Consider the following 15210-nt stretch of genomic DNA (forward strand, 5'->3'; position numbering starts at 1 on the left):
AAGGGGCTTTCTCAGTTTTCTCCTGCCCCCTTTATACCGCAGTGGTCCCCATTGTACCAGTCTGACCTCCGGATAAACTGCAGCACAATGTTGCATTGTGAGCACAATGTCTTATGATATGATGACATCCGTCTTAATGTGACATCACTAGGTGGAGCATGTGTATCAAATGTGATCAGATAAAGGGGGGTCAAATCTGCGGACAAACCTTGGTGGAGGGTCTAAGCGTTCTAACTTCTTTCTTATTGATCCTTTGGTTTAAAATCTGTTATTTCTTTATTCTGATGCAAGCAGTCTTTGAATTTGGAATGTAACAATGGTAGGTATGTGTTTTCTCCCTCTCTGTGTGTAATGTCTCTTCATCTCCTGTCTCATGGTCTTAGTATGTAGACCCAAAGACCGTTGTAATTGGGGCCACCAAGTATCATTCACTTGGAAGGTATCGAGGGCGTCACACTTGGGACCCTTCCTTTGAATAATGAGGATGCTCATAGCCTTCCATTACAGACACGTTCATCTTCTACATCCGAATTTTGCCAATTTTTGACCAGTTCAGATCAGTGGCATAGGATTTGCTGCCCTTCTCCACCCATTAAGAGACTGAAGTACTTGCCAGTGGGCTCTGTGCAGGAATGCCAGTTTTATGAAATGTAGAGTCTTTGGCTCGCACTCCCATTGTTAGACATATGCCTGCAGGTCGAGAACAAATCCATAGTCATCCATGCTAGCTGCAATTTCAGCGAATTGACTGCAACTCTTTCTAACCACTAACAAGAAAGTCTTGTCCCGTCATCAATGATATGTAGTCATCGCTCATGTCTTCTGTTTCATTCTGTCATTCATTTTCTGCCATTAGCATTTCAGCCCCTGCATGCTTCTTGTCACCGGGGTGGTTGGATACAGTTCAGATTGCTATATTTATTATTTTTTGGGTCACTTTGGGAGTTTAGATGATAATTTTGCCACCTCTGGTCACCGGAGGAGTTGGAAGTGCTGGTGTTTATTGCACCCAAGATATAGGCTCACTGTATTGACAGCTGTATGACCTCTAATAATGGACTTAGTATCCTCATTAGTCTATAAAGCTTATTATGGCAACATTTAATTCCACCTCTGGTTACTGGTGGATCTAACTGAAAACACCTCCAGGGGTTATGGAGCTCAGAAAGGTTGTGGGCACTAATGGAGCAAATTTATAGTGTCCATGGATTTATATATAAATCTCAGTATGATGATATTGGTATCATCCCTGGGGACTAGTGGAGATAAGTTTAATTATGCATCCCTGATAGTTTATGAAGCAGCATTCTCAAAAGTTTGCGAAGCTTGGTATGTTAAAATGTACACAACCTCTGGTGACTGGGAGAGCTATTGTGACTTCTAATTAGAAAGTGAACAGTATTTCATAAAATTTATATTACACCTTTGGTCACTAAGAGAGCTTAGGTCAATTACAAATATGGCAAACAGTGATATGTAAAATACTTTATGATGGCACCGTCTCTGGTGACTTGTGGAGCTACAATTGATCTTCTGTAAATTATTATACTTTCAGAAGGTGGTTTAGCTCAGTATAGAGGAAATTGTACCACCTCTGTTGACATGGAGAACTAAGATTAACTTTATGTAGTTCCTCAGAAATCATTTATGGTGCTTAGTGTGATGAAATATATTACACCCCTGGTCACCAACAGAGCTTGGATTAGTTAATATAGAAAACTACAGTGAGATTAAAAATGACACAATCTGTGCTGACTTGTGGAGCTGCAATTGATCTTCTGTAATTTATTATAGCTACAGAAGGTGATTAAGCTTAGTATAGGGATAATTATACCAATTCTAGTGACTGGGAGAGTTGAGATAAATTCCATTTAGATCATCAACTGTCATTTCTGACACTTAGTATGATGATATACTGTATATTACACCTCTGGTCACTAAAGTAGCTTAGTTTACCACCCGTGAAGCCCAGTTATTTAGCTGATATTGGATCTACATTTTCTGTCGTTTCAGGTGATGTTCTCTGTTGTGTTCTTTTATTGCATTTTATAATATCTCATGCGTCTTTTTCCTGTTTGTAGGAGAAAAAAAAAGTGCATTCGCTACATACAAGGTGAAGGCAGCTGCGTCAGCCCGCCCTCTTCAGACGGAAGCTTACTAGACTCTCCTCCTTCTTCTCCCACCATGCTAGACACCCCTCCAAGAGACTCCACGCCACAAAGTGAACAAACACAACCTCTATCTCTATCGTTGAAGCCTGACCCTCTGGCCCGGCTGTGCATGCCACAGTCACCTCTGACAGAAAGTCCGGCACGAAAGTCCAGCAACCTGCCAGCTACAATTTGTCAGAACGGAACAGATCACAATCACCAACCCAGTCCATTACAGTCTTCAGCTCCTTACTCCTTGTCACTAACACAGCCGTCAACCTCCTTCCCACCTTCTCATCGGTCCTTGGCTGGAACTCAACTTCAGCCCCTTTCACTCGTCACCAAGTCACTAGAGTAGTCGCTCCTAGCACTGACGCCTCATCCTTTTTAATATATTTAGTTTTTCTCGTTTTTGATGATTTTTTTTTTTTTTTGGTATATATATTTTTTTTTTTTAATTTGTGCCAAGTGGCTACTTTAGTAGATGTTTTATGAAGTTCATTGGTCAATATTTGACCTGTCTTTTTATCTCCGCCTTTCCGATTTGACTGCGCAGGGACCTTCTACTACGAGCCTCGAGGTCACTGTTGAAATTTGTATCATCAACGTTTAAAAAAAAAAAAAGTCTTTTTAGCATCGGAAGAAGGGGGGAAATTATAAAAATATATATATATATATAAATATATGAAAATACAAAAATGCATAACTGTCGTAGTTCTCATAAGGTTCCTTTGAAAAGACTGAGTTAAAGAAAATAGAAAAAAAAAAATGAAGCAATTTTGAAGCAGCCCTCGCTCACGGAAGGAGTTGGTTCTTGATTATTTGTATTAAATACGAGCTTGCGAACCAATCAATTTACATCCAGTTTATACCCTACAGGGCACCACGAATGCAGCGCCCTCTCGTGAAACAACTTTTATTGTGATGTTATGTTGTAATTGTTGAAATGTACAGAAACACAAAAGGTAAAAATGAACAAATGTGTTAATATGCCTCGTTCCATGGTGGTGGTCGCTCTCTTTTTTTTTTTTTTTTTTGTTTTTTGTACATTTATTTTTTATTTCTTCTGGGCGGGAGGGGAAAATTATGCTACTTGGAAATTTTGGGTGGGTGCGTTAACTATTTTCAGAGCCATTGGACCAGTAAGTAGTATTTATTGCCTAGGAAAATGCTTGTGTCCTATCTGTTGTCTTTTTTTTTTTTCTAAACGATTGTCTGTCCCCCATTTTTTTCCCAACGCATTGTATAAAGTTTTCTTTTTCTCTGTGTAAGCATTATATATATATATATATATATATATATATATATATATATATATATATATCATTTGTACAAGGTTTTTAAGTTTATATATAAATTTATATATATATGTATATTTTTTTTTCTGTACGAAACTCAGTTGCCACCAAATGGACATTTAATAAGCTGCATTTAAAGGATCAATATTGTACAAAAAAAAATAAAACAAAAAAAAAACACAATTGCTATTAAAGCCATTAAAAGAAGACTTGAAATTAACAAGGGAAAGAACCCTTATTTTTTCCGCTGTTTTCTGTAACGGCGTCTTGTAAATTTACTTTAAGGAACAGGAGACCAGCCTGCGCCGATAGGACTGTAGACTGTGGACAGATTGATGTGCCAAAATTCCCGGTGAATAATTCCCCCCCCCCCTTGTTTTTGATGCTGTATTTTTGTTCCTCATGGTCTGATGTGATGTTACATAGGTAGCTTTGTATGTAGTTTCTGTCATCTTTAACAGGTAGATTTGGTAGGAGGGTGACTGGACAGCATTGAAAAACAATGAGGTGCAAAAAAAAAAAAACGAAAGAAAAAAAAACAACCCCCCCCCCCATGGGCCAAAATCCTGTACATTAGATTACTTGCGAAAAAAAGAGACTGCCAATTCTCTGCTTGCTTGCCACATATAGGTTTGTAGCAGGCAACTAAAAGGAAAAAAAAACAAAAAACGGGCATGTTGATGTTAAATAAAAAAAAAAGTCAAAAAAAGCGAAAAACAAAAATGAAAAAAAAAGCAAAAAAAATTTGAACGAAACCAAGAAACTCTTCATCCGTTCATTGAGTGCCATTGTATTTGACATGACGCAATCGTAGTTCTGTCTCTGGTTTCCTCTGGTTTATTCTGATGCTAATTAAATAACTATAACTTTTTTTGTGAATACTTTGAATGTTTCCTTACGGCTGTGATGTTACCGTTCAGTTCTTTGCTCTTATTCCGATTTTTATTTCAAAATGGTATTTAAAAAAAAAAAAAACATTCAAAAATTTTTTTGTAATGAATACATGTTCATGCTGTACAGTATCTGTAGCATGCAGTTCTGGATTAATAAAAGCAACTTAGTATGTGCACCGTGTCACGTGTCATATGTGCAAAGGCAGAGTTGGTCCCCGGACCAGAAAGGGGCGGAGTCTCTGCAACTTTACCTTGAATGGGTGGGGCTTATAAATGCCCCATGATTTAGGATTGCAGTGCTGGTAAGTATGTGACAAGCATCGGAACTTTATCAACTCGGGGACAGAAAACGTTACATTTATGCTTCAACATCGTCTTATGGGCAAATGTTCACTTTCACAACAGAATTTTAAGGCTCTGTCATTAGATTTGACAATATAAACTGCAAAAATGTAATTAATATTATATAGATCCTGTAGACCTGATAGGAATGGTGTATTTACTTTGAAAATCAGTGTCAGAATAAATGTAAGATTCTGATATTAAGATGAGCATTTATGGGTCAGAGGTACAATGAAATCACTAATGAGCCCAAGTGTGTTCAGTCTCCACCCAACCTGCCTGACTGACAGCTGTTCAGTCTCCACCCAACCTGCCTGACTGACAGCTGTTCAGTCTCCACCCAACCTGCCTGACTGACAGCTGTTCAGTCTCCACCCAGCCTGCCTGACAGCTATTCAGTCTCCACCCCTCCAACTTGACTGACAGCTATTCAGTCTCCACCCCCCAGCCTGACTGACAGCTAATCAGTCTCCAGCCAGCCTGACAGCTATTCAGTCTCCACCCACCCTGCCTGACAGCTATTCAGTCTCCACCCCCCAGCCTGCCTGACAGCTATTCAGTCTCAACCCAACCTGCCTGACAGCTATTCAGTCTCCACCCCCCAGCCTGACTGACAGCTATTCAGCCTCCACCCCCCAGCCTGCCTGACAGCTATTCAGTCTCAACCCAACCTGCCTGACAGCTATTCAGTCTCCACCCCCAGCCTGACAGCTATTCAGTCTCCACCCCCCAGCCTGACTGACAGCTATTCAGCCTCCACCCCCCAGCCTGACTGACAGCTATTCAGTCTCCACCCCCCCAGCCTGACTGACAGCTATTTAGTCTCCACCCAGCCAGTCTGACAGCTATTCAGTCTCCACCCACTCTGCCTGACCGCTATTCACTCTCCACCACCCAGCCTGACTGACAGCTTTTCAGTCTCTGCGCACCCAGTGAGACAGCTATTCAGTCTCCACACACCAAGCCTGACAGCTATTCAGCCTCCGCTCACCCAACCTGACAGCTATTCAGTTTCCACCCACCCAGCCTGACTGACAGCTTTTCAGTCTCCACCAACCCAGCCTGATTGATAGCTATACAGTCTCTGCTCACCAAGCCTGACAGCTATTCAGTCTCCACTCAGCTTTACTGACAGCTATTCAGTCTCCACCCCCAGCCTGACTGACAGCTATTCATTCTCCACCCACCCAGCTTGAATGACAGCTATTCAGTCTCCATCCAGCCTGACTGACAGCCTTTCAGTCTCCGCTCATGCAGCCTGTCAGCTATTCAGTCTCCACCCAGCCTGACTGATGGCTATCCAGTCTCTGCCAACCCAGCCTGATTGATAGCTATACAGTCTCTGCTCACCAAACCTGACAGCTATTCAGTCTCCACCCCCAGCCTGACTGACAGCTATTCATTCTCCACCCACCCAGCTTGAATGACAGCTATTCAGTCTCCATCCAGCCTGACTGACAGCCTTTCAGTCTCCGCTCATGCAGCCTGTCAGCTATTCAGTCTCCACCCAGCCTGACTGAAGGCTATCCAGTCTCTGCCAACCCAGCCTGACTGACAGCTATTCAATATCCAACCTGACAGACAGCTATTCAGTCTCAGCTCACCCAGGCTGACTGACAGCTATTTAGTCTGCTCAAGCAGTCTGACTGACAGCTATTCATTCTCAACTCTTACAGTTTGACAGCTATTCAATCTCCACCCAGTCTAACAACTATTCAGTCTCCACCCAGTCTGACAGCTATTCAGTCTCCAGTCACCCACTCTGACAGCTATTCAGTCTCCACCCACCAAGACTGAGTGACCGCTATTCAGTCACGTCCCACCCAACCTGACAGCTATTCAGTCTACACCCAACCAGCCTGACAGCTATTCAGTCTCCACCCACTCAGTCTGACTGACAGCTATTCAGTCTCCACCCATCCAGTCTGACCGCTATTCAGACTCCTCCCCCTAGCCTAACGGACAGCTATTCAGTCTCCTTCCTCTAGCCTGACAGCTATTCAGTCTCCACCAATGAGACTGACTGATAGCTACTCAGTCTTCACCCACCATTCCTGACTGATAGAAATTCAGTTTCCACGCAACCAACCTGGCAGCTATTCAGTCTCCACCCAGCCTGATAACTATTCAGTCTCTTCCCCCTAGCCTGACAGCTATTTGGTCTCTGCTCACCCAGCCTGACTGACAGCTATTCAGCCTCCACCCAGCCTGACTGACAGCTATTTAGTCTCCACCCATCCAGCCTGACTGACAGCTATTCAGTCTCCTCCCCCTAGCCTGACAGCTATTCAGTCTCCAGTCACCAAACCTGACTGATAGCTATTCAGTCTCCACCCATCCATCCTGTCAGCTATTCAGTCTCCACCCATCCAGCCTGACTGTCAGCGATTCAGTCTCCACCCATCCAGCCTGACTGACAGCTATTCAGTCCCCATCCAGCTTGACTGACAGCTATTCAGTCTCCTCCCACTAGCCTGACAGCTATTCAGTCTCCACCCACCGAGCCTGACTGACAGCTATTCAGTCTCCACCCATCCATCCTGTCAGCTATTCAGTCTCCACCCATCCAGCCTGACTGACAGCTATTCAGTCTCCTCCCCCTAGCCTGACAGCTATTCGGTCTCTGCTCACACAGCCTGAATCACATCTATTCAGTCTCCAACCAGCCTGACTGACAGCTATTCAGTTTCCACCCACCCAGCTTGCCTGACAGCTATTCACTCTCCACCCCCCCAGCTTGACTGACAGCTATTCAGTCTCCACCCAGCCTGACAGCTATTCAGTCTCCACCCACCCAGCCTGAATGACAACTATTTAGTCTCCACCCTCCACCCTGACTGACAGCTATTCAGTCTAGACCCAGCCTGACTGACAGCTTTTCAGTCTCTGCTCACCCAGTCTGACAGCTATTCAGTCTCCACACACCAAGCCTGACAGCTATTCAGTCTCCGCTCACCCAACCTGACAGCTTTTCAGTTTCCACCCACCCAGCCTGACTGACAGCTTTTCAGTCTCCACCAACCCAGCCTGATTGATAGCTATACAGTCTCTGCTCACCAAGCCTGACAGCTATTCAGTCTCCACTCAGCCTTACTGACAGCTATTCAGAATCCACCCCCAGCCTGACTGACAGCTATTAATTCTCCGCCCACCCAGCTTGAATGACAACTGGGTGCCTGACAGCTATTCACTCTCCACCCCCCAGCTTGACTGACAGCTATTCAGTCTCCACCCAGCCTGACAGCTATTCAGTCTCCACCCTGCCTGACAGCTATTCAGTCTCCCCCCACCCAGCCTGAATGACAACTATTTAGTCTCCACCCCCCACCCTGACTGAATAGCTGTCAGGCTGGAGACTGAATAGCTGTCAGACTCCTCTTCCCAGCCTGACAGCTATTCAGTCTCCACCCATCTAGCCTGACTGACAGCTATTCAGTCCCCATCCAGCCTGACTGACAGCTATTCAGTCTCCACCCAACCAGCCTGACTGACAGCTATTCCGTCTCCTCCCCCTAGCCTGACAGCTACACGGTCTCTGCTCACACAGCCTGAATGACAGCTATTCAGTCTCTACCACCCAGCCTGACTGACAGCTATTCAGTTTCCACCCACCCAGCTTGACTGACAGCTATTCAGTCTCCACTCGCCAAGCCTGACTGATAGCTATTCAGTCTCCAGCCTGACTGACTGACAGCTATTCAGTTTCCACCCACCCAGCTTGACTGACAGCTATTCAGTTTCCACCCAGCCTGACTGACAGCTATTCAGTCTCCAGCCTGACAGCTATTCAGACTCCTCTCCCCAGCCTGACAGCTATTTAGTCTCCTCCCCCCAGCCTGACAGCTATTCAGTCTCCACTGGCCAAGCCTGACTGATAGCTATTCAGTCTCCACCCATCCAGCCTGACTGACAGCTATTTAGTCCCCATCCAGCCTGACTGACAGCTATTCCGTCTCCTCCCCCTAGCCTGACAGCTACACGGTCTCTGCTCACACAGCCTGAATGACAGCTATTCAGTCTCCACCACCCAGCCTGACAGACAGCTATTCAGTTTCCACCCACCCAGCTTAACTGATAGCTATTCAGTTTCCACCCAGCCTGACTGACAGCTATTCAGTCTCCAGCCTGACAGCTATTCAGACTCCTCTCCCCAGCCTGACAGCTATTTAGTCTCCTCCCCCGAGCCTGACAGCTATTCAGTCTCCACTGGCCAAGCCTGACTGATAGCTATTCAGTCTCCACCCATCCAGCCTGACTGACAGCTATTCAGTCCCCATCCAGCCTGACTGACAGCTATTCAGTCTCCAGTCCACCCATCCAGCCTGACAGCTATTCCGTCTCCTCCCCCTAGCCTGACAGCTATTCGGTCTCTGCTCACACAGCCTGAATGACAGCTATTCAGTCTCCACCACCCAGCCTGACTGACAGCTATTCAGTTTCCACCCACCCAGCTTGACTGACAGCTATTCAGTTTCCACCCACCCAGCCTGACTGCTCTATTCAGTCTCCACCCATCCAGCCTGACAGCTATTCGGACTCCTCTCCCCAGCCTGACAGCTATTCAGTCTCCTCCCCCCAGCCTGACAGCTATTCAGTCTCCACTCGCCAAGCCTGACTGATAGCTATTCAGTCTCCAGCCTGACTGACAGCTATTCAGTCCCCATCCAGCCTGACTGACAGATATTCAGTCTCCACCCATCCAGCCTGACTGACAGCTATTCAGACGCCTCCCCCTAGCCTGACTGACAGCTATTCAGTCTCCTCCCCCTAGCTTGACAGCTATTCAGTCTCCACCCACCCAGCCTGACTGATAGCTATATTCAGTGTCCACCCACCCAGCCTGACTGACAGCTATTCAGTCTCCACCCACCTAGCCTGACTGACAGCTATTCAGTCTCCACCCATCCCCCAGCTTGACAGTGTAAGAATTGAGCAGCAGCAGGAAGGAGGGACAATGAGGAACTGTCAATCAGGGCAACTAGAAAGAGACTGAGCTTCAAATTTTATAAAGGATTATAACTTCATCCAGACATTGGTTTACAAAGTAAGTGTCATGGTTTGCTCAGCTTGTGGGATGAGGTAGTTCAGAGGTTAATCTGGACGGCCTCACTCTGGGATTCTGGGAGGCTTCTTATAGCTCTTTGTGGGGTCATTCCTCATCGCTTAAACTCTGACCCTCGGCCGAGTGTGTGTGTGACCCTGGTGTGTCTGTGCTTTATGCCTGTGCTACTTTATGCTTGCTTGGTTTTGATCTGGTTCTGTTCCCGTTACGAGTTCTGTCTGTCCCTCCTGTATTAGGCTGCTTTCTCCATGTATGACTCATTGCTTACGTTCTGACTATTCTCTGCTTGCCCTTCCTGTACCGCTCCATCCTCTCCGTGTATGACCCCTGTTTGTCTGACCTGAGTTCCCCTCGCCTCTACTCCAGGGTCCTTGTAGAATCCTGCATTCGTCTTCAGCAGCAGGACGCTAAGCCCCGCCCCCTGTGGTCACATGGTCGCAGGTCCTTTACTGCTTGCTACCTTCAGCGTCCCGAGTCCCGTCTGTCTGAGCTTTCCCTGCAGTATCTGATCCCGGGCCCTCCCGCAGTGTGGGTGAGTCACCCTGTTCAGCCGGGGCAGTTTGCCGGCGCTGACAGGATCCTGATAGTAAGTGGAGTAGACTCATCTGGTCTTAGAAATGTATTTATTATTTATGTATTTGCAGTCTGAATTAATAATTCTGGAGCAAATCTGCTTTAATGGCTGTAAAGAATCTGAAATAAAAATTGATGAAATAGATTTTCTAGATGAAAGAATCTTCCACCATTTTCTGTATACAGCTCCTATAGAGAGCTATGATCTATCTCCATAGAGATCTGAGGCCCGTGTGCAGTCTGATCCTGCAGGTAGATGCCACTGTTGCCTAATTCCTGCATTGTGGAATGAGAAATTTGGTCCTGAGAGGAAGCCAGCAATGGTGAATGGAGCTCTGGATGTGCCGACTGCCTGATGCTTTACTTTGGGAGCATCCACAGTAACAGTTCAGTAATGGACAGCATTAACATCATCCCACCTTCCCGACATTAAGGCCTCTTTCACACGTCCATTTATTTCCGGTAACGGAAAAACCGGTACCGGAGATATCCGTGTCCGTGTGTGTACTACGTGTGCCGCATCAGTACCACACGGACAGTCGCCGGGGAAGAAGCGCTACAGCAAGGACTGTTCCCCAGCAGCAGGTGCTGAAGCCAGCTGTCATCATTCTCCTCTGCTCTGCCGGCGATTGGCGCGAGAAGAGAATGATGAGCGTTATATTAAAGTCCGAACGACAGCAGGTGGGGCTGTGGAATAGCCCGATCCTCCGCACCTACTGTCACTGTTATTAGCGGCAGCAGTTGTCGGATGATGGGGGTAAGAGTCCCAAAAGCCCCCACCTGCTGTCATTCGGACTTTGATATAACGCTCTTCTTCTCGCGCTGATCGCCGGCAGGGGAGAATGACGACAGCCGGCTTCAGCACCTTGGGATGGGGAACAGCTCTTACTGTAGCGCTTCTTCCCCGGTGTCACAAGGAGGACATCAATATGTGCACGTGTGCGGGACGTTTTGCCGTCCGTGCTGACGGCAAGAAACGGACATGTCAGCGTGTTTTGCCCACGGACACATGGACCGTGGAAACACACTGACGTGCATAGACTCACTGTCACACCACAGGTACCGGAGGCACTGACATGTGAAAGAGGCATAAAACAAGTCTATGCAACATGGAGAAGCAATCAACTACACAGCCGAGAAAACTTCAGTACAGGAAAGATTCAGGGGCATAGCTTATATAGGCGTTACTGCCTGGCCCAGCAGAATGCAACGGAGGATAAAGAGAAAAGTATAATGGTCATTTTATAGAAATTGTGCCCAAATATTCTGCAGCATTTTACAATTCACATCCATGTGTCACATGAGCACCCGTTTAATATAAATAAAGGCTGTGCAATACTGCATTTCACCTGTGGTGGCGCTGCAGGAAAGCAGTACACTTGCCACAAAGTATACAGCTGATTGCTGGGGATTGTCTGATCAGTTGATCGCCCCAGACAGAGGATGACCACTCAGTTGGATTTACGGCAGCTACAGTCCAGGAGTGCAGCAGTGGGGTCTCTGGCACGGGGGGGGGGGGGACACATCCTCAAGGGGTCTCCTGGCTCCTCTGTGATTTCAGGAGCCGATCTACTTGTTCTGTACAATAACACTGGTGCTGAGTGAGCGTGATCGGATAAGGTGTTATCACGCTCGGTCGCGGATTGTGTCCGGCTCGAGTCCCTGCAACTGCCTTGTGGCTTTTCAACAGCCGCAACACATGCGGGGGTTGCCTGTTTGTTATCCCATCCGTGCATGTGTTGCGGCTCTTGAATATCTGCCAAACATGGAGCCGCAGGGACTAGAACATAGTATTCGAGCACGCCACAGCCACTCAGCACCCGAGCATGGCGGTGATGTTGGTGCTCCCCATACTGTGGCCATGTAGGCAGATGATCAGCAGATTCCTGGCTCAGCGAGCCCGGGGACGTGGAGCCAGGCGGTCCTGCCAGTGGTCATGTAGCGACCTCCCTGGGGAGTCCTGGAGCCGAATCCAAATTCATCTGAATCTTATGTTCATACAAGGCTGGGGCTGAAAAGCTTCATAGAAAGCTGTGATAATGCGTTACTTGTTCAGCCGCCCTGCAGAAAGTGATCTCATGCTCCTCGCCCGCTGCCAGGTTTTTTTCATTAACAGGTAATTGAGCAGAAAGTAAAACAAGACGAGTTTATGTTTATCTGACGATTTATCTGATGCAGATTTCTCTGTTGCGAAAGAAAAAGCTGGAAAAAAAAAGCAAAGGGTTAATTCCTAATGGCGCAATGCCGGAAGCGCAGCACTCAGGCGGCCGGGCGCTCGGGCTCCTTCCCTTTGTTTGTAGTTGGTTCTAGAAGGGGCCACGGAATTGTAACATTTATATCATTCTGTTACTGAGCACCCAACAATGGGATCCAGGTACGAGCGGCCGGACCCCGTCCGAAACGCCGCACAGGTAACGAATCTGGAATAAGCGCTGCCCCAAATGATGATCTAATTAACGGTCATGGTCCAAAAATCCACAACCAATAGAAAGACATTTAAATTGGCTGTCCACATATTGGTACAAATATTATTTATTTTTTTCTTAAAGGTATGTGATGTGGCTGAAAATCACTTTTGCAGTTGGGTTTCATTAAACATTTTGCGCTCTTTTACCTTCACAGCCTCTTTATTTTGCAGCACATTCAGCTTTGATCTGTGATCATAAATCAGCTGAAAGGAGGTAAAAAAACCCATAAAGATAAAAGAGTTACAAACGCTCCCATCATTTAATCTGAGTCCGCACACATAGTAAATAAATCACAGACACCGTGAGAAAAAAATCTTTAACTGAAATAAAGACACAGACTCCTTTATTGTTCTTAATTAAACCACACTTACAACCTCTGATAATTCCCCAAAGCCCTCGTTCTCCTGTAATAAATATAAAATAATAAACCAACAATATACCATACCTGTCCGGCGTTCTGTCCCACGCCGTAATCCATATCTGGGGGTATATACAGTTTGCAACCAGGATGGTGCTAAGATGTGACTGTCCCGGCTGCAAACTACTGGTGAATGAGGAGATGCTGCCAGCGTAGACTCAGTGACTTTGTGTGTGTATATATATATATATATATATGTATATATATATATACAGCTTAAGAGACCACTGCTAAATTTTCAGTTTCTCTGATTTTTCTCTTTATAGGGATATATTTTTTTGAGTAAAATGTACATTGTTGTTTTATTCTATAAACTACTGACAACATGTCTCCGAAATATAAAGCTAAAAATTTTGTATTTATTGGCAGCAAATGAGAAATCGACAAAATAATAAAAAAGAAAACAGTGCTTTCAGACTTCAAATAGTGCTAAAAAAACAAGTTCATTATCATTTAGAAACAACAATACTAATGTTTTATCTCAGGAAAAGTTCAGAAATCAATATTTTGTGGAATAACCATGATCTTTAATCACAGCTTTCATGCGTTTTGGCATGATTTCCACCAGTCATAATATTTCTAATACGGCAGTCCATTACAACAAGGTCAAGCAGCAGACATTGGGGACAACAAAGCTACAGACCGGCAGAGGGTGAATACGACTCTCCACTAACCAGGTTGACCTTCATCTTATTCGAATGTCACTCAGCAACCGCAGGATGACATCAAGTGACCTACAAAAGGAATGGCAAATGGCAGCTGGGGGGAAGTGCACGGCAAGAACAGTTTGTAACAGACTCCTAGAGGCAGGGCTCAAGTCATGTAAAGCTAGAAAAAAGCCTTTCATCAATGAGCAGCAAAGGAGAGCCAGGCTGAAGTTTGCCAATGACCATAAGGATTGGATCATAGAGAACTGGAGTAAGGTAATCTTCTCTGAGGAGTCTACTTTTCAGCTGTGCCCAACACCTGGTCGTCTAATGGTTAGCTGGAGACCTGCAGAGGCGTTCAAGTCACAGTGTCTTGCACCCACTGTGAAATTTGGTGGAGGATCGGTGATGATCTGGGGATGCTTCAGCAAGGCTGGAATTGGGCAGGTTAATCTTTGCGAAGGATGTATGAATCAAGCCGCATACAAGGTTATCCTGGGAAAACAGCTGACTCGTTCTGCTCAGGCAATGTTCCCCAACTCTGAGGACAGTGCGCCATGCCACACAGCTAGGTCAATCAATGTGTGGATGAAGGACCACCACATCAAACCCCTGTCAGGGCAGCCCAATCTCCAGACCTGAACCCCATTGAAAACCTCTGGAATGTAATCAAGAGGAAGATGGAGAGTCACAAGCCATCAGACAAAGAACTGCTTCCATATGTGTACCAGGAGTGGCATAAGGTCACCCAAAAGCCATGTGAGAGACTGGAGGAAAGCAGCCAAGACGCAGGAAAGCTGGGGTTAACAATCATGGGGATTCCACAAAATATTGATTTCTGAGCTCTTCCTGAGGTAAAATATTAGTATTGTTGTGTCTAAATGATTATGGACTTGTTTTCTTAGCATTATTTGAGGTCTACAAGCACTCTGCATTTTTTTTGTTGTTTTGACCATTTCTCATTTTCTGAAAATAAATACAAAATTTAGTGCTTGGAAATTCGGAGACATGTCAGTAGTTTATAGAATAAAAGAGCAATTTACATTTTACTCAAAAATATAAAGAGAAAAATCAGACAAGTTGAAAATGTTGCAGTGGTCTCTTAATTTTTGCTAGAGCTGTACATATATTATATGTACCATATATATTCGAGTATAAGCAAACCCGAGTATAAGCCGACCCCCCTAATTTTGCCACAAAAAACTGGGAAAACTTATTGACTTGAGTATAAGCCTAGGGTGGAAAAGATGCTCCATAGATTATGCCCCCATATGCTGCCCCCATAAGATGCTCCATAGATTATTCCCCCATATGCTGCCCCCATAAGATGCTCCAGAGATTATTCCCCCATATGCTGCC

At 45.5% G+C, this 15210-nt stretch overlaps 1 protein-coding gene across 43 annotated transcripts in view; it reads left to right on the forward strand.

Moving 5' to 3' along the window:
* The window catches only part of TCF7L2 (transcription factor 7 like 2), a 322643-nt gene extending 318128 nt beyond the window's left edge, over positions 1-4515 (forward strand). For 22 of the 43 annotated variants that reach the window (XM_073562146.1, XM_073562149.1, XM_073562150.1 and 19 more), the window contains one exon: positions 2082-4515. In XM_073562146.1, the coding sequence (XP_073418247.1) occupies positions 2082-2508 (427 nt within the window). In that variant the 3' untranslated portion in view covers positions 2509-4515. Of the gene's footprint in view, positions 1-291; positions 321-2081 lie in introns of those variants that run through there. The other 21 variants (XM_073562185.1, XM_073562169.1, XM_073562165.1 and 18 more) reach the window with 6 other exon arrangements.
* Positions 4516-15210: the final 10695 nt, after the last annotated feature.

Source organism: Dendrobates tinctorius, unplaced genomic scaffold, assembly GCF_039654945.1.
Source record: "Dendrobates tinctorius isolate UK_male_01 unplaced genomic scaffold, ASM3965494v1 ptg000341l, whole genome shotgun sequence".
Lineage (NCBI taxonomy): Eukaryota > Metazoa > Chordata > Amphibia > Anura > Dendrobatidae > Dendrobates > Dendrobates tinctorius.